This window comes from Frieseomelitta varia, unplaced genomic scaffold (genome assembly GCF_011392965.1).
Source record: "Frieseomelitta varia isolate USP_RPSP 00005682 unplaced genomic scaffold, Fvar_1.2 scaffold_246, whole genome shotgun sequence".
Classification (NCBI taxonomy): domain Eukaryota; kingdom Metazoa; phylum Arthropoda; class Insecta; order Hymenoptera; family Apidae; genus Frieseomelitta; species Frieseomelitta varia.
The window spans coordinates 736,316-761,879 of NW_025109975.1; the positions used below are offsets into that span (position 1 = coordinate 736,316).

The window sequence follows — 25,564 nt, forward strand, 5'->3', positions numbered from 1 at the left end:
TTGTTTACACATTCCGAATTTAATTTTAAACTGTATTGTTTGAGTTTGAACATATAGCAAAGTATTTTAACGTTTGATTTAAACCTTTTAAAGTGACGCACATTTCAATCCCATATTTCTACGTACGTAATATGTTTATCCAGTCAAAAGAGAAAAAAAGAGAAGAAATATATCTGACTTGCTCAAATATTTTAATCAAATCTTTGTTATTCATAGAGTATACAGTAAGAGCAATTGAACGTAATCAAATTAATATTGGTGAAAAACGTACACTTGTTACACTTGGAAAGCTAGACGTGGAAAAGGAAAGGGTACCTGGAAACGACGGTGACGGACCTGGTTCGATTTCTTCGTGCCACTTCGTTCTCACAGAGGCAACCTAACGGAGATACCCGAAGGAACTTTCGACTAAAGCGGCATGATGCGCACGCATCTGTCAGTATCCCCCGTGCACTCGGTGGGGTTCGGTAATAGTCGGAGTGTATTTGGCCGGTTCGTATCGTCGAGCCGACGGCGAGCACAGTAGATCGTCGACCGACAACCCCTTCGCGTACGATCATGTCTTGCCACGGCTGATCAAGAACACCCCCTTTTTTTTCTTCGTCGTTTTTTTTGTCTGTCTGTCTCGACTAGTACCTCGCTATACAAACAGTGTCAGAAAGCTCGGGCATAGAACGTCTCGCACCTGCAGACACGTATCGACGTTTCGCGGCCAGCAGTGTGTGAACACGTCAGGCTACTAAGCCGCGTTTATTATCTCGCTCTCCCTCCGCATAAGCCTCCCTCTCTTCAACCCTCTTTACCTCTTTCACGTTCTCTCTCACTCCCTCATTTTCGTTTCTCTGCCCGTGAACGAGAACATGGATGAGGCCAACGGGAAAATGCGGAGCAAGCACGAGGACGTGGTGGATGCTGCGTCCCTCAGTGCTGACATCCTGAACCCTTTTGTGCATCGTCTCGAGCTCGACACAACCTACGACAAGCTCAAGGTCAGTAGCTCTCCGAATCCTCCTGCACGCGGAAAACCCCTACGGGATCGATGTTCACATGTTCACGGCACCCAAATGTTTTAGGCGGTTGTCATGGGCGGGGCGGGAAATTTTACGTTAGCTCGAGTTGGAACAACGTTCACGTCCGCCACTCTATTACCTTCGTGCACACATGCCGGTTTGCGTGCAGACGAACGTGAAACGTCTGGCTCGTAAAAATAGAACGGATTTTTGCCGATGCAACGCGATTTTATTGCAGATACGTTGCGAAATGTTTCGATCTCGAGCGTTCTATCTTTTCTTTTTTTTTTTTTTAATTCGCATCGGCGAAGTTCTAATTGCCGCTGCGACGTTATAGCTCGACTTCCGACCGGGGGGACGAAATTCGACGAATCACCGACGACGAATACATTATCCGTTTCTTTTGATCAAAATGTGTTTTCGTAACATTTTTTTCTTTTTTTTACACTCACCAATATGAATATTCAACGTCCGATGAATACGTCAAACACATACATTTTCGCGTAATATTTCGATTAGTCGCCACTCGATCGAATTCCGCGGATTCTCGTCGAAAATTCTCGTATTTCGCGTGTCATCAGCATTTGTTCAAATTCTCGTTTTGTCATATAATATCGTCGTAAGCCTTACCTGGATTGAAGCCAACTTTTTCAAAACATTGTCTCGAGCACGAAGGTTTAATTAATTTCATATACGCGAATTATTGGCATTAGTTGATTAGTTAATTTTCACGAATTTGATATGATGGAAAGTATATGTGATAAGATTCGGCGATTGATTTTTTTTTTTTTTTTTACGCCGAGACTTCCTGCAAACGTTGCTTAAGATCATGTTATATTTACAAACAATTTCGACGCCTTGACATTATCGAGTTATCGACACGTTCTCGAGCTGTTCCTGTCATTTTAAGTGACACAGCCTTGCCATGGATGTGATCGAATTTTTCAACATCAGACACACTACAATTCACCCAAAAAATCAGCTCGCTTCCCTCACCATAATTCTAATCAAACGAAAGTAGATTAGAATCAATTATTTCTCGCGCGAAACCGACGAAATAGCAAATTGTGTGAAATACCACCGAATAATACATATTTATGTTATTTCGCGCGAGGGAATTGCACAATTCACCGCGTGATTCGTTAGTGATGAATCAATGATTTCATTGATCGTTTACACTTACACGATCGGTCGACAGACACTATGTTCTGTTCACCTTGATGAAATATCTGACATACGTGGGCGAAATATTGCCAGAGCACCATTTGCGTGTTTTTAATTAATAGTAACTGAAACGGTAGAGCAATTTCGTTTGAAGTAAATTAATTTTTGTCAATTAAAAAGAAATCCACTGTAGAATTCTATGACAAACAAAGTGATCATTGAAAAAGCGAGACAAAAATACATTTTTTTCCAAAAATATAGACAGAAAAAGAGTATGTGGAATCGATAGTTTTAGAACAGAAGAATAATATAAATGTCTTTAGCGTTTTTTAAACACATGGAGACTTTATGCCTTTCAAACGTTATATAATCGTTAAAAAAGATATATTACGTATAGAAATCTTGTGTGAAGAGGTCATAAGAGTTGAATTTTCAAGTTTGTCAATTTCATTGCTTTCGACTGTAAATTTCCAACACTCAATCCACACGCGATAATTAGCACGTGCATGTTCATATATCGTACAGCGAACCGTGCGTGTGCATAACTTAAACACGCCATGAGAGATGCATCTTTTTGAATAGCAAGGAGACTGCATAGCATTTAATCCGCGCGTCACTCCCTTTACATTCTACATTGTCGATCGCACGTATCGCGCGAGAGTCAAAGACGAAAACCGAGTTAAAAGATCGCAACTCTCTTTTTCAACCGGACTGTTTCGGTTCCGTTCCGTTTCTAGCTTTCGGTTCTTATCTACAGTTTTTAACCCCGCCGATTTTTAATACGCGTTTCAAAAGATCGTTTTGTACCACGTGCAAAGTCTGCATTCGTGATCTTTCCTTTCACCGTTCCTTTTCTCTGAGATGAGTGAATTGTAAAATTGATTTTCCTCCAAAAAGTTGGTCCAGTTTCGTAGTTTTATCACGAGCAAAAGAAGTTTCGCACAGAATATACATACACAATGACATCAAAGTTCTTAGAACGAATGATTTAGATTTAGATTCTTATTAGCGGATGATTTATTTATGAGCGACGTGCATATCGTAGCAATTTCAACGGTATTTTTTTGGTGTTATCCAGCAGGTGCCGTTAAAATGTGATGCATGCACTAAACGAAATTGCATCGCGCGCATGATTCAGTGAATAAGCGTATTTCTTGTAGATGCATTTCTTTGCGCTGTCATAACCTAATAATAAAAGAGGTGCAATAATGAACTTATAGACGATGGTTGTATACATAATGTATCGTAGAAGATAAAAATTTCTTTGACATTTATCTCGTAAATTGTCTCACCAGAAACATAATCAATGATTGAGAAATAATCAAACGTTCTGCGAAAGTTAAATATAAAAATTAGGGTTTGGTAATTGGTATATTGTAGATATTCTGTTAGATACATTGTATTTATTTTTATATGATGCTAGTACTGATGCAATGCTAATTAATTTAAGTTTCGTCATATTGCTGTATGTATAATGACTGTATCGAAAGATGAGAGATTTACATAATGCCAGGGGGATAAATAATATTATTATGAGACTGCAAATATTTCTGGAGAACTACATTCTTCTTTGGATGGTTTGCATCTTTAATTTCTCAGTCTAATAATTACTATGATATTTAAAAAACAAGAAATATTCTTTCTGCTTCAACAAGCGTCAAACATATTTTGAAATTTAGCCAAAAATACGTTCAATCGAAACGCGATATCTTCAATGTAAATTCTTAGTAACATTTTAATTCTCTTGCAAATAACATGGTTGCATATGACTCGAAACTTTCTCCGTTTGAACAGGACGTACTCGACCGAATGCAACTTGAAGCAGCTCGTTATAAAGAAATTATAATGAAAGTTATTTTAGCTGAATAATTTTAGCGAATTTCAATAAGTTGTGTCTCTATACAAATATCACGTGACCTTTCTCTATGTGCCCATTGCAGTAGTATTACGTAACAGGAACTCGATAGTAAGAAAATATAATGTTGCAACAGCATGTTGCAAAGAATTTCTTTACATATTGGTTTTATGCACTGTATCGATCATTTCAGGCTACAGGAAAAAAGAAACATTAATAACGAGACAGAAATGCATATTTCTTCACAATATGCATTTTATATATATATTAAATTTACGTGACAAATGATATGACTTGTTAGTTTGAAAATTTCATTCTCTTCAGAATAATTTGATATTGAAAACATTGGTAATTTATACAAAGTAGCGTATAATAAATTTTAATACGATTTAAAATAATTTCAATTGTATAATAAAAAGAGTAGAGAGACGAAAATTTTCAGTCGACAGTTGCTGCAATTTTGTGTATTTAGTTGCATACATGAAATAGATGGTTTTTAACATTTGTGCGTTTTGTATAAACAAAAAGGATTTCACTGTGAGAGACCATTTTTCTAGAGCCTTTAGAATGAGAAATTGCATTAGAGTAAATAGGAAGTATTCAGGTAACACATATATCTAATTGATATTGAATTTCGAAGCCTCTAACCGTCCTTACGGCCGGAGAGAAAATCTCTTTAACTTATGACAAGAAAATCTGTCGCTGGCATGTTGGATCGGATTTCTGATGTGCCTCTCCGGTATTTACAGTTACTTCCTACATACAACTATTTTCCATTTATGTTAACGCACGTCGTCATACATAGACCTAGTAAATTATAAAATGTCGCGTAACTGAGACAAAATAAATTAATAATTCAATTTCCATAAACCAATGCTAACATCGAGTGTAATTGAATTGTGCAATTTAAGGAACATTTATATATGGGCTGTTTTCACACAGTGGTCTCAGCTAGAAATAAATTTTCCTTAACCGCGTATTTGCATATATTCAATTCCATGAGGCAGCATTTATATCCAGTATTCGGTATTCAAGAAAAGAACCTTTTAAATTGACATTTAAAATTTAACGAGCTTTCTAACGAGCTTGCAGTCAATCCGATAAAACATTTCGATAACGTTGCAATTTCGCGACCAGTATTTAGCATTCAGAACGGGATTATCCTTAATTTGCACGCCGTAAATTTTTTTTTTTTTTTTTTTGCTACCTAATTAATTAATTATTGTAGGGCAAATAATGGTATTCCGGCGTTTGAAACAAGGTCAGAAATGATTAAGAAGAAACGCGGGGCAAGAGGAAAACGCTAAAAGATGTATTTAAACACGGCGCTGGCTTTTCAATGGTATTTCATCGTTGCTTTCCGCGTTTTGCTCTCACGTCGTTTGAATTTTTCTTGGAGGGAAAGGATACGAAAAGGACTCGAGCAAAAAGGCGTGGCATTCGATAAATGTTGTGCTGGCAAATTTTCATCGGTCGGGGGAAAAAGGCGCCAAGTTTCGCGACGCGGGAGGGGGGAAAAGCGATGTGAAACGGCTGGAAAAACAATTCTCGTCAATTTTCACTGGTAGAAGAGCAAGTCTTTCGCTTGCGCGAAATGTGGGTCATAAGCACGCAGGGAACCTACTCGGTGAAACGTATTCTTCGCGAGGAGCAAAAAAACAGAGGTGGAAAAACGGTTCCAAAAGTTTTTATTTTTTCCTTTGCATGAAAATTGAACCTAGAAACCTAAAGTTATGGCGCTTAGATTCGCTTGTGGCGATAACAATTGGACCACCGGAATTGATCTGGTGTGTAACCCTAACGCTTTCGCTCGTTTATATAAATGTTCTTATTATAATAAAAATCCTTATTATATAATACGCTCGTTATAACAAAAATTCTTGGGAAATACATCAGATTGAGTAATATCGGCTATTAATAGAGTACAAGACAAGTTTCAAAAAATTAATTATTATAATATAATTTAATATAATATAATATAACATAATATAATATAGTTTAATATAATTTAATATAATATAATATAATATAATATAATTTAATATAATTTAATATAATATAATTTAACATAATTTAATATAATATAATATAATTTAACATAATTTAATATAATATAATATAATTTAACATAATTTAATATAATATAATATAATTTAATTTAATATAACATAATATAATTTAATATAACATAATATAATTTAATATAATATAATATAATTTAATATAATATAATATAATTTAATATAATATAATATAACATAATATAATATAATATAATTTAACATAATATAATTTAATTTAATATAATTTAATATAGTATAATTTAACATAATTTAATATAATATAATTTAACATAAATTAATATAATTTAATTTAATATAATATAATATGATTAACAATTACAACTTTTCAACTTTTTAACAGTAAAATGCCGCGTGTCTAAATGAACTACATATTTAACAATTCGATATCTTTGTGAAACTTAAACGTAACTAAAATCAACAAACGAAGCGAAAGCACGACGAACTGCTAAAAACTGTGTTCTCCTACTTCGACTTCCAGTTGAGTAAAGAATTATGTATACTCGCGTCTTGTAAAGCCTTTTCGCCCATGTACACTCGAGACTCGATTACATAGGAAGCATAAAAAGGCACCTCGTCGATACACGTTTGAATCATCGCGCGTCTTCCTCCTTTTTTTTTTTTTCTTTTTTTCGCTCGTTGTGATGCGCCTTGACACAATTTCTGATCGTCAACCCAGATAGCTGGCGAGTTCATTAATTCACATGGTAATGTTATACACGACAGATTAAATTCGCGATTCGTTCACGTGCTCTCCGCCTCGTTATAACGTACACAACACGTACCATTGACAATGCTCAATGAACGGCCTTCTAGATTCTTTACAGATACCCTGCACGACATTGAAAATGTTCGTTGGAAGTTTCTGAACGGGGTCTTACGTGCACGCCGCTCGCTTATTTTCGAATACTAATTGTTAATTTAACAGAGGCTTCCACTCGATCAATTGCACCTTTGGTCTAAAGAGTACGGTGAGAAGTCTGTGAAATCATGGTTCCTGCAGAACCTTAATCGAACGTTCCTTTTTATTCGAAAAGTTCCCGCCCAGATTTTGAAGTATCATAAACGTTGCATTTGCAACGGGAATTCGTTCTCACTTACGTTTATAAATAAAAATTGGAACGTTCCAATGGACTTTTAATAAAAAATAAAATTGCACGAATGTCGTTCGTTAAAAAAATTAAAAACACACTCACGTTGGAAAAATTGTTCACTCGATGAAAAATATCGGCGAAATTGTCGAGTTATCTGCGAACTGATCTATCGAAAATTTTGATAACTGGAGAGACAAATATTTTTACATCTCTTTATACTTTCTAGGCCAAAATTTCCTATCATTTAGGAGATAACCAACAATTTAACGGAAGAACTCAAATAAACCAAAAATATCATAGGTGATTGTTATTAGCTTTTGCGGAGATTATCGTTAGCGAAATAAGTTTAACAATCGATTGTTAAACTTAGGCAAACACAAGCAAATAGATAGTTTCTTACCTCTCCGTGAATTATTGCACGGTTCGTGTGTAATTGCACACACTGTAGCTCAAAGTGTACTCTGCTCACTTTCTCTCACAAAAGTGACTACCCGAACAGAGCGTCTTCGCGACCAGAAGATAACAACTAAAATGCACAAACGATATTTCCGAGTCAACTGAACGCGAACGCTCTAATTTGTTTTTGCCTCCTGCTTCGAGGAACAGTTGAATTTTTCAAGCAAAAAAAGGGAGACGAGAAATCGAACGCGAATGACAAAATTGTTAGAGCAATTTCGTCGTTACATTTCTAGTTGACATACTATGTGGTATGAATATTTGATATAGTAACATGTCTGCAACGCGGACAAAGGAAAGCAGAATAAAAAAAAGAGGTGTAGTTATAGGCTACTTTCGTGTGACCTAAATACAATCATTCTGGAAATGCTGATCTTGTGAAATAGTTATTCGACGAAATCCGCGATTAAAGGTTTCGAAATTTTCTTTTTTCTTTTTTTTTTCTTTGATATTAAATCCGTAGAGAGTTACAAAGCGTACGTGATTTAATATCGATAACTCGCGATAAAGTAGCCGTGTTTGAACGTAAATTACATGGAAAGTATAGATCATGGAAAGATCATAGAATCATGGAAAGTATAGATTCCTCCGATGAAATTTCACAAGATGTGTTAGTTTTTTTTTTTATAATTATAACGTGTATTAAAAATATTACGTGAGAAGGCAATAAATTAAATATGCAAATTTCTGTGGAGGATATAGAGTTGAAAGCATTACTCAAACATAGCCTTGATGTTCAAGAGTCGCACATGATATGTACATTATGTACATTATGAACATTTATTTGAGAAGGGGAAAGAAATGAAATGAGAAGACGAATGCATTGAACATTAGTTCGTTATACATATACAGCATGTATGTACGATTCTAATTATGATTTCATAGCTCACTTCAAAACTCTGTTTAGTCTTTGAGATTTCCTCTGCATATATTTTTGTAGAAGCTTCGCCCCGTCTTACTAAAGATGTCAAGATCTACTTGTGACGAGTGTTAGAATTTAAAAATGACCCGGAAGGCTCTAGAACCGCAAATTGTTAAAACATTGGTTGAAAAATGTGACGAGCAATTTAATTACACGCACGTGTGTAATTTTTATTTTTACTAGCAGCTTAAATTTCACATTGGAAATTAAATTTTCCCTGCTTCCTCGTGTCTTTTCTTTTTGTCGAGGTATCAAATTGCAGGAAAGAGTGAACAGGATAAAATACATTTATTTGATCCGCTGCATTGTGGGCCAACAATTTACCCAGTTAGAGCACTTAATCACCGCCGACGCCGTGCAGAAAAAGTGAAACTTGAAATATAATTCAGCATGGCCAAACCTTTTACGTTCGTTTAGAGGTCAGCCTCGAAAAAAAGCAAACAACCTCTAAAACATTCCAAGGAAACGATATATGCGTGATGTAAGTTTCTTTCCTTTTCCGTTTTCTTCTTCTTCTTCTTCTTTTTTTTTTCTTTCTTTCTTTTTTTTTCTAATTTATTGGGAATCCGGAGTGCCGAAAGGATTACTCGGTCGTAACCTCGATCTTGAAAGTTCCTCGTGTGCGTATTATGTAAATACACGTGCGTTTGCCTGTATGTAGACGTACAAAATGAAGTTAACAGGTGAGATGAAGCCTAACGGAACGGCTGAACGGTACTCGCTTCTTCTTTTTTGCCTTTTGCTCTCCCTTCCGTCCTCCTCTGGCTTTCCATTCCACTCTTTATCGGTCGAACCAGTCAGCATCCTAAATCCTCCACAGTAACCTTGGCCCACTGAAGAAAAATGTTTCCTCTTCCGACCGAGAATGAAGAGTTCATCGAATTAACTCGTCATTGAATTAATTAATTGTCCATTTTAAATTTACAGTCATTTTCTTTTTTTTTTTTTTTTTTTTTTTTTTTGTTTGTTTCTGTCACTGGAGCGTGGTGATTAATAACAGATTGTAATATATTTTAAGTTCGAGAATTAGTAATAAACGAAACTGAGGCTATGAGACATCGTATGGGAAGAATTGAAATTATTAAATATATTATCAGGCAAAAAAATTATCATTAGGATGTTACTAGTATTATTGGAATAGATTGTTTCTGAAACGTTATTAGAGTGATAATATAAAATATTATAGAATTGATATAACATAAAAATATAATAAAATTATTAATTATATGGAAATCATATAGAATAAAATTATTATGAATATTGTAAAATAAAAATAAAATTGTTATTAAAAATAACGATAAAATATTATAAAATTTATTGAATTTATATTATTTAATTAAAGATAAAGTTTATGTTACATGTTTGAAAAATAAAAGAAGTAAGTTGTAAGTTCAATTAACTTTGAAAAAGGTATTTGCAACACATACGTCTCGACCATGACGTAAGTTTAGGAATCGAAAGTGAAATTCCCCCATCTGCAGTAAGAATAAGACGCTTGAATAAAACCTTCGGAATATTGAAGATAATAGGAAAAGCTGTGAGAATGCCATTGCCACGGGAAATAAACCTGAAAGTCGCAGCATGGTGGCGGCTGCTGTCAAATAAGTATCGATGGAAAGGAGGTTAAATAACTTTTATACGAGCAATTAGCACGAAAGGTCATCGTCCTTATCGTCGTTCCTCGCAGGCGATCGTGTAGACGGTCGAGAACGACACTCGCGCAAAAATAAACTTTGCCGAATATTTGCAGCGTTGCTCATTGTCTCTCGAACGGTATGTACAGAGTTTGCTGATTCAGGTTTTATTAATCTTATCAGCGAAAAGCTTGACGGCCCTCTTTTCACTCGAGTCACCGTTAACAACTAAAAAATGACGCGCGGATCATCTTCAGCGTAGCCGTCGAATAAAGAGCCGTGAACTCTTTTTCTTTGATCTAGGCTAACGTTTTTCTTCTTCCTCCTTTTCTCTTTTTTTTTTTTTTTTTGTTCAAGATTCAATTTAGTAAATGACCTACTTCCAGCGTGTTGCTACTTTCGGAATTTTGCTCGAAACGTTTCACGCCGCGCGAGTTGTACGATTGCAGCAAGTTGAAACTGTCAACCAGTTTTGACTACAATTTTAGGGTGCCGACAAATTTACTCGGGGTAGGTTGCGCAAACAAATGGAAATATCTTTCTGTAGCTTCGAAAATCGGATTGGATTTAAATCAGATTTTTTTTCATCGATTTTAATTTTAATTTAATTTTTATCGTGTTGAACGTGTGAACAGAATTAAAAGTTTTACAAGTGTCGTGTTTTTCAGAAGTCCCTTTGTAAATAGCTGATAACGATCACGAACACGGATTATTATTAAAACATTTTGTAGAAACAATAATGAATAGTGTGTAGGGGACGTTCAGCTTGTTCTGGTCTTGATCCTACAGCCAGGACCAATAAACGTATACACGTCATGTGAGAGACGCATCCCTGTACCATTAGGTCTATAAAGTAATTGCGAATATTGAGTCTGACCTTGCCCAATGATGCATCTTGGTCGAAAAGGACCTACTTTCCCAATCACGTGACTAGGAAGAGCACCAAGGGAATTGATCTTACATAAGACCAACACTGCTTAATAATGGAACTACCAAAATGGTCAAAATGACCAATTGATAATTTTCATTAGATATTTTACAGATATAAAACAGTGTATTTTTGGAGACTTGAATAATTCTTTGTAAAATACATAAACAAAATACATAAATACATAAACAAAAGCTTGTGTATCTTATACTGTATTATAAAGATTTTCTATTTCTTTTACTTTAATGTCTCTTATTTTCTCAAGGTGTGTGCAGTGATGTAAGATGTATAAGCAATAATATACATATGTATATATATATATATATACATATACAGAAATAAAGACACACACACACACACACACACACACATATATACATGATGATATAGATATATATTTGAAAAGATTGGAATCAAACTTATATTACGTGTTAACATTAAAATTACCAAAATGGTCAAAATAATCAATTGATAATTTTCATTATAGATATTTTATTATAGATATAAATAATAATGATAATTTTCATTAGATATTTTATTATAGATATAAAATTATATATTATATTATAGATATTTTATTATAGGTATAAAACAGTGTATTTTTGGAGACTTGAATAATTCTTTGTGAAATACATAAATAAAAGCTTGTGTACCCTACATTGTATTATAAAGATTTTCTGTTTGTTTTACTTTAACGTCTCTAATGGAAATTTTATGCTTTACCTGACGGTAGTGCTAATGTTAATTCATGCTACTGGTTGACTTTCGCATCGTCGTTACCTCTTCACATCTGTTATTGCTATCCTCGCGTCTGTATTTCCAAAGATTGTAAGAAGATAAGACTTGAAGACTCTTGTCTTCTATCATACATAATCCGTCCATAGAAGTACAAGACGATGAATATCAAAGTGTATTATTCAGATCTTGATCAAAAACATTAATTTATCCAAACAGAAAAGATATCGTCGCAACGTAATTTATCAGTAGAATTGATCACAAAATAATAATTGTGTATTGCGCAATCTATCTACAGAAAACAATACGAACATTTCAGATAAATCATCCACGTTTGTACGTTAATTTATAAACAGAGTTTATCAGTTTATCACTTATCTAGTTCAATCTAGAAAAATACAAAACAATGCATGATGGATGTTTGAATCAAATATACTCGTCATTGCTCGATTTTAATTACACGTCCCGCGAGGGATCTTTAACCACTTGCTCTGACAAATGATTGCGGACCGTAACGAGTGACTGAATTGTATACAATAATTCGTCGCTTTCTTTTTCTTTTGAACTCGTCGGTATATTATTGGATAGAAATTATTGAGAAGTAATAAATTTAAGATTAAAAAAATATTTAATAAATTTATTTAGTAAATTTATTTAGTTAGTAAATTATTTATTTAGTAAATTTATTTATTTAGTAAATTTACTTAGTAATAAATTTATTATTTAGTAAATTTACTTAGTAATAAATTTATTATTTGTTTTTCCTATTTAAAACTGAAAAAATAGTTAACAAATTTATTTAGTAAACTTAGCAATAAATTTATTTAGTGATAAATTTATTATTTGTTTTTCCTATTTAAAACTGAAAAAATATTTAATAAATTTATTTAGTAAATTTACTTAGTAATAAATTTATTTAGTAAATTTACTTAGTAATAAATTTATTATTTAGTAAATTTACTTAGTAATAAATTTATTATTTAGTAAATTTACTTAGTAAGAAATTTATTATTTGTTTTGCCTATTTAAAACTGAGAAAATATTACAATTTTGAGACAAACAATTCTCGTTGTGCGTAACACGTCATTCCAGCGCAAGAAGTTAAAACTAAACTCCGCAGTTAACTGGTAAAATCGATCAGCGACTTATGCACAAATATCGAACACGAAGAAGCTCGAAGAACATGGCAATGACGATAAAATTGATACCTGAACGTACGATCTTTTCCCTAAGGATTGTGGAACTTGCCAGTTTTTCGTTTTCCTTCATCTTCTTCTTCTCTGGACTATTGATGGTGGTCGTTGAAACGGAAATGCTTCGTGTTTCAGACGGCATTCCTGACGGTAGCATTACTGCCATTCAGACTGGCCGCGATTACGGCTCTGGTGATCATGGCCTGGCTCCTGGCTTGTCTAGGTCTTCTTGGATTGTCCGAGGAAGATCTTCGTCGCGCGCCTCTCACAGGGTGGAGACGGTAAGATACACATCAACCTACCTATCATCTTCTTTCTTGCACGTCTGTGCATCTTCTCGCCCCTTCCCCCTGTCATTTTGTTTCGCAGCTTGAACTATCCGCGAGCACTCGGAGTATTTTATTATTTTAACTTTCATTCCATTTTCATGTAACGACTATGCAATCCTGTGCATGTAAATCAGGTTTACTTCTGCTGTTCTGCATGCTCGTAGATATTAATTTACTTGTCGATGTTGAATGTACCCGCTTCTGGTCTCTTGGAACTAGTATCAATCACACGTATGTACAGATAACGGTGCGTTCGAAGGTAATCGAGAAATATGTAAATCATGCTATTCGCTCGTTACATACAAGGGATTGATTAATGGTTTTCATTTTCTTTTTTAACTCGTTTCTCACCGAAATCTTTGTTGTTGTTGTTTTTTTTTTTTCTTTACACTTTGACTGTCGTAATGTTATTATTATAATTCTAGTAATCGAATATATACATTAAAAGTATGAAATTAATAGATATTAATAAACGCAATAGGCGATAAAAGGAAAATTTAAGTCTCGGTTCAATATATGAGGACAAAATTATGAAAAAAAAAAACAACGAACAAATTACTAATAATTGTAAAAAAGAAACAAATTACAGTTCCAATTTTTCTTTCATTCTTTGCCTATAATTTTTCCCAACGTCATGATTCTCTCTTCTTGAACTAAATATTAAATCTCCGCGTTAGAAAGGGAGAGAGAGAGAGAGAGAAAGATGAAAATATGACTCCTAGCAAAGATCCATTATCGTCCAGACGAAATGATGAGGATAAATTGCGGAAATCCCTTGAGGAATTTTATTTCATGGTCGTACACTTGAAATGATTGAAGATGTCTCCGGTGGGGAGAGAGCGTGAATGACCGCGGCGAAGAAACGGACAGGAACACGATAAAAGGAATAAGTAACGGGAGAAAGTATGCGTCGGATAAGTAGTTCGCGGCCGTCTCTGTACGAGTATCGAATCGAAGGAATAAATCGAAACTCGCAAACCAGCTTCACCGAGGTGTTTTTGATTGTCTGTTGTTCGCGCGTTCGTTGCACGAAATTTAATCGCGACGAGTGTTACATACTTGTAAAAACACATTCAATCTCGAGAAAGTTTCACTCTGGACTTAGGAATGGGACGCGCCCGTGTTGTTAAATTGCGATTAGACGTTTGTATCAGTGATTGTAGTATCATTTTTGGTACGAATTGGAGCACCGATTTCTACTCTCTCTCTCTCTCTCGATAAAATTTGAAATTCGATAATCTAGAAAATTTAATCTAGAAAAATTCCGAATTATATTTACTTAGGCTTCGTCACTTTCTTCTTTTCATTGTGAATTAGAAAATAGAGATCGTTTGGAATGTTTTGTTTGACCAAAGGTGAATGACATTATTACAATTTCAAGAGTAATTTCTAATCATCGACTAATATGATAATTTGTTTCTTTTTACCGTGATTGTTACTCAAAGGTATTCATTTATTTGGATTTCTACGGTGCTGCTGAAAGTGTGCCACTGAAACTTTCATTAACACTTTTACACGTACACGTTGCTTAGAATAATAAAATCTTCGGTAAGAATACGTGGCAAAAGAGAGTTGAAGAATTATTGACAAAAGTTGGCTTGCACGCGAACGCAAGTTGCTTTTTGCATAAAACAATGATTATCGCAGCTGCTATTCTACTTGGCACGTCTAATGTTAGATATCATTTATTATTAACTGGAAATGCAAACCTCCATGCACGATGTACAAGTACAATATTGATTTTATGTTTTACACATTTTTGAACATTGCGCATTACGCAGATTATTAATCCGTTGAAATATACTTGCACGTTTGTAGATTTCAATTGAAAAAGGTTTTTCTTTTTTCTTTTTATACTTTGTATACAAATTTTATGCTTGTGTATAAATTTTTTTAAATTATACTCTTATACTTTTTAAATTATGCTTTGTATATAAATTTTTGTAAATTATATACTTTGTATATAAATTTTTTTTAAATTATATACTTTGTATATAAATTTTTTAAGTTATATGCTTTGTATATATATATTTTTTAAATTATATACTTTGTATATAAATTTTTTAAGTTATATGCTTTGTATATATATATTTTTTAAATTATATACTTTGTATATAAATTTTTTAAGTTATATGCTTTGTATATATATATTTTTTAAATTATATACTTTGTATATAAATTTTTTAAGTTATATGCTTTGTATATATATATTTTTTAAATTATATACTTTGTATATAAATTTTTTTAAATTATATACTTTGTATATAAATTTTTTAAAAATTGTATTTTATCAGTAACTGCTGTCCGTGCATCGAAATTCTTAAAGTTTTCTTAATTCTTAAAAATATTTTACGTCATAAAGGAAAGGAAATAAAGGAAATAAAGGAAAACCTACTTGCAGAGTAGATATTTGAATCAGAGTAAATATTTTTCTTGAAACTCGATCCATAGGCAATGAAGCAAAAGTACAACGCGACAACTTTCTTTATTCATACAACAATCAATAAAAACGACTCTCTTCTAGATGTAACAGCGTCACTGCCTAGTTTCTAATAAAGAATTTAGAAGCATAATACGGACTTCGTAGTAATCTCTGAAGGAAGTCAATAGTAGTAGTTCTATCGTAGGAAAAAAAAATCTCTTTTACAATAAATATTCCAGAATGTTCGTTTGTTTTTTTTTTTTTTTATAAATATTTTTCTTTTATAAATGTACCTGTTATCTTTTATAAATAGATGCTAGATGAATGCGTGCACTTTTTCTTCAAGAACTTTTCTTTTCTGCACATTTTTTGGGACAATTTGAAGGAAGGCTATACATTCCTTATAAAATCAATATCTCGTATGTACTTAAAACGCTTCGCGTGTCACAAACGAGTACAAAAAGTAAATTATTACACGCATAGACGAATTCAGTTTTCTTTTCCCTTGACTAAAATGAACGAATAATCGGAATAATATGCATAGCCTTGACCAAAAATATTTCCACGAAATTTTAGCCAGCACAGTAGAATCTCGATTACCAGAGGCAGTATATTAAATTTATGTAATAAATTTCCATACCTGCCATATACATATCTTATAAAACGTTTAATTAAGAAATATTCTACGTTATTAAAGTGTTGTTAAATAAAATCATCCCATCAAATCACGCATTGGTAAACGAAATTCTACTAAGTTGCACGATCATTGTGAATATCGTGAAATTGAGAGAATTGTAGACTGCACGATAAGTCGATAGATTGCACGGCTAGAAAAAACATTCCTGCTCTATGTGAAATAATATTGTTTCAATGAAAAATGAAATTGGAAAAAAAAAAAACACAGAGATATGAGAATTATAATCTGCTGGATGATGCGAGCGTTGTTCATCTGCGGGGGATTCCATCATCTGAAGGTCAAAGGTCGTAAAGCTGAAACTAAGGATGCCCCCGTGTTAGCCCTAGCCCCGCATTCAAGCTTCTTCGACGCACTTCCGGTTGTTTACCTCGGCGGGCCGAGCATCGTCGCCAAGGCAGAGATCGGACGTATTCCTTTTTTCGGAAGTAGGTCTCCCACTTTTTGCACTGTCAGCTCGTCAAAGTCGTTGTTCCATTCCGCTGGAATTTCTTTTTTTTTTTTTTTTTTCCACTAATACTCACGTTTCTCGTTAGAAAAATATATAAAAAATAATATGTATAAGATAAACAAACAAGAAAATTCTGTTTTCTGTTATCAATTTCGTTCAATTTTTATGTTTTATTTAAAAATCACGCTAAAAGAAAATTGACACTAAAATGATAATTGGTAATAATTCACTAATTGTTATTTTACTAACTTTACTAAAACTATTAATTAGTAATAATATTTCGCTAACAAATAATGTTTGTGAGCTAACAAAGTTATACAATTTAGAAATTTATAATTTTGCGCTAAAAAAAAAGAAATAATAATCAGCTGACTCAGTAGTTTTCTGAAATTTATATGTACAACTTTGTGTTTATTTCATCCCTTTTTTTTTTTTTTTTTGCTGTTGTGCAGAGGAATTAACAATTTACGACTTGTAAAATTTAATTGAAAGAGCATCTGGTTTCATTTCGAAGATGAAACGGTGATGTACATACACCGTGCAAGAGAAAACATTTTTAAAATGATGGAACACGACTTTCATAAGCCTCACTACGCAAATATTTATATACTCTACTTTATTCTTACGTATTCGCTAATTTTATATCGTTGCTTGCCAAAAAAGAGAGAGAAAAATAAAACTAGGAGCTTGGTAAATCAAAAAGTTTCGCATTGTCAAATTTCTTGTGATTCGTTTTTCTGACGAACAAACTATTTCATAGTTGAAAATAAAGACCTTAAAGAACGAGTTTCTATACACGTTTTAAGTATGTATATTATGATTTAAATTGTACGATTGTAAATTTATCAAACCATATCATACGTGTACACACTTGAATAGAATAGAGAAAAGAAAAAATTAAAAATAGCTTGATTAAAAAATGTATGTACATATATATGTGGTGAATGGGAATATTTGTACCGTTACTAATCATAACTGTAGAATAATGGATATATAATATGCAAGGTTCAAAGTGTTACACATCTAATGCTTCTGACACTACCAGCCGCTTCGTACCATTCATTCTACTCTCTTTGGATAATTTATTATCCAAATTTTGGTTTCGTTCTTTCCTTCTCTCTATACTTTAACACTGGAACTAACAAATTATCCAAATTTTTCTCCCTTTGGTTTCGTTCTTACCTTCTCTCTATACTTTAACACTGGAACTACCAAATTATCCAAATTTTTCTCCCTTTTAGTTTCGTTCTTTCCTTCTCTCTATACTTTGACACTGAAACTACCAAATTATCCAAATTTTTCTCCCTTTTAGTTTCGTTCTTTCCTTCTCTCTATACTTTGACACTGGAACTACCAAATTATCCAAATTTTTCTCCCTTTTAGTTTCGTTCTTTCCTTCTCTCTATACTTTAACACTGGAACTACCAAATTATCCAAATTTTTCTCCCTTTTAGTTTCGTTCTTACCTTCTCTCTATACTTTAACACTGGAACTACCAAATCATCCAAATTTTTCTCCCTTTTAGTTTCGTTCTTTCCTTCTCTCTATACTTTGACACTGGAACTACCAAATTGTCCAAATTTTTCTCCCTTTTAGTTTCGTTCTTTCCTTCTCTCTATACTTTAACACTGGAACTACCAAATTATCCAAATTTTTCTCCCTTTTTGTCTATTTCTTTCCTTCTTTCTTTACATACCTTGACACTAGAACTACACCAAATTTGTCGAAATTACATACAGTTTCATACAAGTTTCATGTCTTTAATTTTGACGATTATTAAGAGTTCACTTTTCAAACGCTAATTAAGAGTCAGTAGTTCAAGTGTTGAAATAATCTCAGAACTTGATATAGTCGTTGCGTAAGAAACGTCATGTTCTTTTTTTTTTTTTTTTTGTTTTAACTCTTTCAGGATCAAACTCTTTTCAAGTCTCTGAAAAAGACATTAATTAACAATTAAACGTTAATTGTTGGTAAGACAGGACGATAATAAACAATTACAGCGCGCATTATGCGCTAAAATTAATTTGTTTAATGCATTTAAGTAATTAACAACTTGTTAAAGAACAATATCGAGCACAAGAGGGTTAATTGCTTCGAAGTGCATCTTCCAAACTGTAATATAATACATGAAAATTGTCGGGTAGAGTAACGAATTCACGGTTCTGTAAACTTTCTCGTCACTATGGCTCTGAAGTCATAAAGTTTCACTATTGCAAATAAACCTGATCACGGTATTTTCTCTTATATAGGCCAATATGGTCTACGTGTTTGAGAGGTGAAAAATAAATGTTACTCGTTTTGCAAACAGATTTACAAATAATCTTGTCCACTTTGATAGAAACAAAAAAAAGAAAAAAAAAAAATTAGAAAGTACCGTCACGGTATTTATCAAAGAGGAAAACAAAGAGAGAGAACTTTTGTCTATTCTGAAATTATCACTCTCAATTTTCGGTTTTATCGTTTTTTTAGATTTGAACAAGAACAAGTTCACGCGAATGAAAAATATTCAAGATGATAATTGGCGGTGATTATCTACGTCGACAAACCTGTAAACCGCAATCGCGAGCTCGTGCATACGACAATTGCGAACGTACATTATATAACGAACCTCTGCGTTTCTTCAAACATCAATAGGAAAAAGAGAGACGAGAATTTTCAAACTTGATTCTCTAACGCTAACGCTCGAGTTTTTCAGTATAAGTCACGTTCTCGCGGAAAAGATCAAAAGAACGTGCGCCTCGGAGAAAGTTCGAGCACAGTCTGGCCCGTGTAAAAAAACCTGGACCGCGAGATTTTCAAAAGCTGCAGTATTTTCTCAATCTTTCAGCCATTGATCCTTCGATGCTCTTTCGAATTGCTCTTGGAGAATTTTTACGATTTTTCCGATTTTCAACGAGTATCAAATGTCTATCGCACACGATTAAAAATTTAAATTTCGAAATTTAAGCATTTACGCAACTTTCTGAAATCAAATTTTCGTGCCTGAAGGAAGAATATTCTAAATATTTATTGAATCTATTCATACAGAGTAGCCTTCTGCGTATTCTGTAATATTTTACAAACGCTGTAAGAAACAGTTTACAAAACTGAGTACAAAGGATTAAATTGAAAACCCACGAATCCTCACTCTAAGTTCCAGACTTTCTACCATCAACAAAGCCTCTTTGTTCAAAGATAGATTGCGACAAGCAAAAGACGAACGAAAAGAAAAATTTCCGGAAAGTTCAAATTGATAATTAACCTCTTGCGCTGGAATGACGTGCCACGCGCGTCGAAAATTTTTTGTCCCAAAATTGCAATACTTTTTCAGTTTTAAATAGGCAAAACAAATAATAAATTTATTACTAAGTAAATTTACTAAATAAATTTATTACTAAGTAAATTTACTAAATAAATTTATTAAATATTTTTTCAGTTTTAAATAGGAAAAACAAATAATAAATTTATCACTAAATAAATTTATTGCTAAGTTTACTAAATAAATTTGTTAACTATTTTTTCAGTTTTAAATAGGAAAAACAAATAATAAATTTATTACTAAATAAATTTATTGCTAAGTAAATTTACTAAATAAATTTATTAAACATTTTTTCAGTTTTAAATAGGCAAAATAAATAATAAATTTATTACTAAATAAATTTATTGCTAAGTAAATTTACTAAATAAATTTATTAAACATTTTTTCAGTTTTAAATAGGCAAAACAAATAATAAATTTATTACTAAATAAATTTACTAAATAAATTTATTAAATATTTCTTCGGTCTTAAATATAAGGCAAAACAAATAATAAATTTATTACTTCTCAATAATTTCTATCCAGTGATATCACGCCGACGAGTTCAGAAAGAAAAAGAAAGCGACGAAATTATTTGTATATCGGTTCGGTCACTCGTTATGGTCCGCAATCAGTTGCCAGCGCAAGTGGTTAACGTCAGAGTGCCCGAAATTTTTATATCGAATGTTGGAAGAAAGTGAGAAACAAAGCGGTTTGCGTTAACCATACCCGAATTGAAACCTGCAGCAAAATAGTGCCCTGGTTGTGCTTTATGGGCCGGCTGACGTACCAAGCAGGAGGGATGAGAATCATTGTGCGTGGAAGACAGGCGACGAGGGCGGAGGCGCCGATTTTAGTGGTTGCACCCCATTCGACCTTCATGGACGGAGGAATCGTCTACATAACCGGGTTCCCTTCGATCATCGTAAGACGGGAATCAGGATTGAACCCGTTCATCGGAAGTACGTGTCAATTATTGAAACGATTTCACGCTCGCTTTTCCGCGATTAACCAACCAATCCTCTCTCGAGCCATGGGCTGTCGCAACGTTTCCGTCAACGACAGATCGATCTGTTTAGATCGATCTAACGAAAGCAGTTGTACTAACCTAACACCGTATAGGATAGAATTATACAGCTTTTGGATTATTAGAGGTTTTTGTAAATTGGATTCGACCCTTTGCAGTTTTTAACACAGGAAACTCTTGTCTTGAGTCACGCTCGATATTTTTAAATTGCTAGTTAAATTTTCAAAAAAGAGAAAATAATAATAATAATTGGAAAATATAATTAGAAGTTCAAAGGGTTCAATTCAGGTAATTGTTATGCCAGAGTATTGAAAGAAAGAAAGTGGAAGGCTTGAATGACTTTTGGTACTCATTGAGAAGAGAAATGAAAATGAAACGAAAAATGAAGTATAATTTTTTTTTATGTACCGTGCGATTTGAGTTTGTTGAGAAGCGACAGAGACAACATGAGAATATTATGCATTAAGCAGATAAAGAATTTTTTAATCGAAAAAAAAGACCTTCAGTGTATAAAAAAAAAAAAAGTTCATAGCAGTAATGTGTGTTTATATTTGTTTCGGAGACTAATATTCGTAGGTGTGAAGTTTCTATTCAGTTTAGTTTTCTTTCATCTCACGGTGTACGCACACTTCCCCATTCATTGTTATAACTCAGCTACATTGTCGTGGAGTAAATATAGCTCATTAAGCATTCCTACAAGAACCTATAAAATTACACTTTACGCCGAAGGTATTAATTTTAGAATCTGCATCGATTAAACATTCTTCGCTCCTCTTCCTCAAAGTCTTCCTCCCCTTTTTTTCAATACTCTGCAAAAGTCTCGACGTTCTACAGCTTTACAGTTTAAGTATTCCAATTCACTCCATCGATTACTTTTATAATAAAATTTTATTTGTCGCTGTGATTATACTGATGAATCGAATCAACATAAATGTTTACCATCTCTGCGTTTTGATAAAGATTTAAGCTCATTATTTCTCAAAAAAAAAAAAAAACTATTCTCGCTTGAAAACCTCTATTAGTTTAGTTGGAAAATCATGAAATCCTTCGACTTTAAAGATTCCCATTTATTTTTTAATAAAAAGAATATCTCAGTAATATAAGTGATTTGTTAAAGTAAATGTTAAAATTTTATATCTTTGACAAAAAGTTTTTGCGTCCATTACGTGCCATGTTAAATGACTTTTATCAATCGAAGGGAATGTGCCAAAAAGATAAATTTGATAACGATCGACATTTTAAAGAACTGTCCCATTCACCACGGTACAAGTGTTATCTAAGAATTTAATTTTTCTCTCTACTAACAAGGATATTTTTCGACGCCAGAAAACATGTTACATATATTAACAAACGTTAAAAAAGTTAAGGAATATTAAGAATATACTTCGTTACATCTAGATAAAACTTATAAGAATTAGAGTTCTCTGCGTCATATAAAGAGTTTTAAATATTTCGTTGTATTGTATACTTTTCTATGACGTACTCACAGAGCTTATCAACTATACACAACCAGTCTACGTTTGGAGGGAGGATCCGAACTCGCGACAAAATACAATCAAGGAAATTATCGAAAGGGCTACTTCGAAAGAGGACTGGCCACAGGTATGCGTCTATCGTTACTAAAAAGAGAAAATATTTTTCATCGCGTTTCTTCTTTTCTTAATTACTCTTAATCTTGTGAACTGCAGTTTTTCGAATTTAGTTTTCTTAGAAATTGATACAGCAAATACTAACTCCAACTGTAATTGAATGTAGCAAATTTTATTTCTTAAGGAATGCTTCTCCTTTGAAAAACGTCACCTAATGAAATCTTATCTTCAATCTCTTCCAATTTAGGAAATATTTATGTATCAGTTTAAACTAACAATTTAGGAAATATTTATAACATCAGTTTAAACTAGCAATCCTTCCAATTTAGGAAATATTTATATATCAGTTTAAACTAGAAATTTAGGAAATATTTATAATATCAGTTTAAACTAGAAATCTAGGAAATATTTATAATATCAGTTTAAACTAGCAATCCTTCCAATTTAGGAAATATTTATATATCAGTTTAAACTAGAAATTTAGGAAATATTTATATCAGTTTAAACTAGCAATCCTTCCAATTTAGGAAATATTTATAACATCAGTTTAAACTAGAAATTTAGGAAATATTTATAATATCAGTTTAAACTAGCAATCCTCTTTTGCAGGTGATGATTTTCCCCGAAGGTACTTGTACGAATCGATCGTGCCTCATTACATTCAAGTCAGGTGCATTTTATCCTGGTGTTCCTGTTCAGCCTGTCTGCATCAGATACCCTAACAAATTGGACACTGTAACGTGGACGTGGGAAGGTCCTGGAGCGTAAGCATTTCACTTTCAACGTCTCTTCTTCTAAATTGAATTTCTCGCAGCTGCCTGTCCGTCGAGATGCTAAGTTACAGAAATTACGATTTCAGATTGAAGTTACTGTGGCTCACGTTAACACAACTGAACAGCAGCTGCGAGATAGAGTTCCTCCCTGTTTACAAGCCAAGCGAAGCGGAGAAAACAGATCCTAAGCTTTACGCAAGTAACGTGCGACGACTTATGGCGGAGTGAGTACATCTTAGTGGAGTACAGACGGATGCTTCTGAATTTTATATAATTTATATCTAATTAATAAGAAAGATAAAAGCGAAACCTCTGTTTTTTTTTTTTCAAATGTTTCATTTGCTTTTCAGGGCATTGCAAATCCCCGTGTCGGATTACACGTACGACGATTGTCGAATTATTAGCAGAGCTCATCAATTAAACATACCGCGAGCATCCACCATAGTGGAAGCCCATAAACTTCGTAACAAACTCGGGTACGTTGTGCCTGCGGTAATGACAATTACAATAATACAGCTATTACAATATGTGCAATTTGATTTTCACTAGTTTGGTGTCGGCCAAGACGGAGGAAGAGTTAGTTCAGAAGAAAACAGAGAGATTCCGCGAAGAAGTTAATTTGCATGAATTTGCGCAAATCCTTAGAATAGATGAAAAAGAACCAGCTACTCAACAACTCTTTCGAATACACGATAGGGTCTGTATCATTCATGTTACATCCTCGCGTTTTATCTTAAAATTAAATTTTATACTTTATATCTCGTTCCATGTGATATCAATATATCTTTACTTTCTGTTATATACATTACTTAGTACTCCTATTACTTATTATTTCAGCAAGGAAATGGTAAAATAGATTTCGAAGAATATATATTCACGGTGATGGCTACAGCGAACGCAAACTCGGAGCTGGACAAGGTTGAAACATCGTTCGAAGTAAATATTAACCGTTTAGATTTAATTGTTAACGATACTCTACAATATTATACAAGTTAAATTATTTAAAAATAACCATCTAAATTATTATTATTTTATAACTTTGTATTATAATTGACAGGTATGTGGGACGAAGTCGTTATCTTATATCAACAAAGTGGAATTAAGAAAGGCTTTGAAACTCTCGTTAAATATGCCGGTGGAGGAGTCTGATAAAATTTTCGAGAATGCAAAGATCGACTTTGCTGATACGACAGTAAACTTTGGTGAGTTTTAGTTAAACCAAATTACCATGTTGGAAGAAAGAGTTACCTCGATTCTATAACAATAATTACACTCTCTCTCTCTCTGTTATGTTTGGATAGAATTCGTATTAGCAGCATTAGCAGCAAGGGCGGAGTACTCGCATATATTTGCTGGTAACACCGAGACGAGGAAAAAAAATATTTGAGAATATTTCATCAACTCGTTCCATGCTCATCGAAGATACAGAACGCATCGTGTCTGTGGCAGGCCGCTTCTCAATCAAACATGCGCCAGTCCTGTATAAATTTGTTCCATTCTTGCTGATATCATTACCCTCTCAACGAAATAGATAGCCATTTTTATTTAATATTATTAATCGTTGACGAAGCAAGAAATGTCATCTTCATGAGAGATAAAACAGCGAAGTACGCGGAACGAGAAGATTGTATAGCAATTATTAGATTGTCGTGTTAAAACGAGTCTGGCGTTTGCGCCAGACTTTTTACTCTTTTGTTAAATAGGAGAACTTTTCTCGTGAGGAACGAAGTCAATTTTCAAGAGGAACGTTAAAGCCCAAGGGTCCGAGAAAAAAATGGAAACAAGGAAGACTTATTTATTATTTAACTCACGTTTCAATGATTTTTATTTTTATTTTACCAAGCTTTAATTTATGAGAATTCAAATTTTTATATCATATTTTTTCAATAATAAGATTTCATAATGCAAACGTACACGTAGTTTGTAGAAAC

The 25,564-nt window shown here is 33.2% G+C and overlaps 1 protein-coding gene across 2 annotated transcripts; it reads left to right on the plus strand.

Annotated features, from left to right (window-relative positions):
* The first annotated feature begins 430 nt into the window (after nucleotides 1–430).
* On the plus strand, nucleotides 431–25,400 carry LOC122528136 (lysophosphatidylcholine acyltransferase). Of its 2 annotated transcripts, none has more exons than XM_043652917.1 (11): nucleotides 431–989; nucleotides 13,208–13,353; nucleotides 16,728–16,945; nucleotides 22,761–22,873; nucleotides 23,470–23,624; nucleotides 23,720–23,857; nucleotides 23,984–24,109; nucleotides 24,183–24,330; nucleotides 24,471–24,569; nucleotides 24,691–24,835; nucleotides 24,935–25,400. In XM_043652917.1, the coding sequence occupies exons 1-11, from the start codon at nucleotides 861–863 to the stop codon at nucleotides 25,018–25,020; spliced, it is 1,503 nt and encodes a 500-aa protein (XP_043508852.1). In that variant the 5' UTR covers nucleotides 431–860; the 3' UTR covers nucleotides 25,021–25,400. The 2 variants fall into 2 exon arrangements, with proteins under 2 accessions (XP_043508852.1, XP_043508853.1); XM_043652918.1 differs by lacking the exon at nucleotides 16,728–16,945 and adding an exon at nucleotides 20,992–21,206.
* Nucleotides 25,401–25,564: the final 164 nt, after the last annotated feature.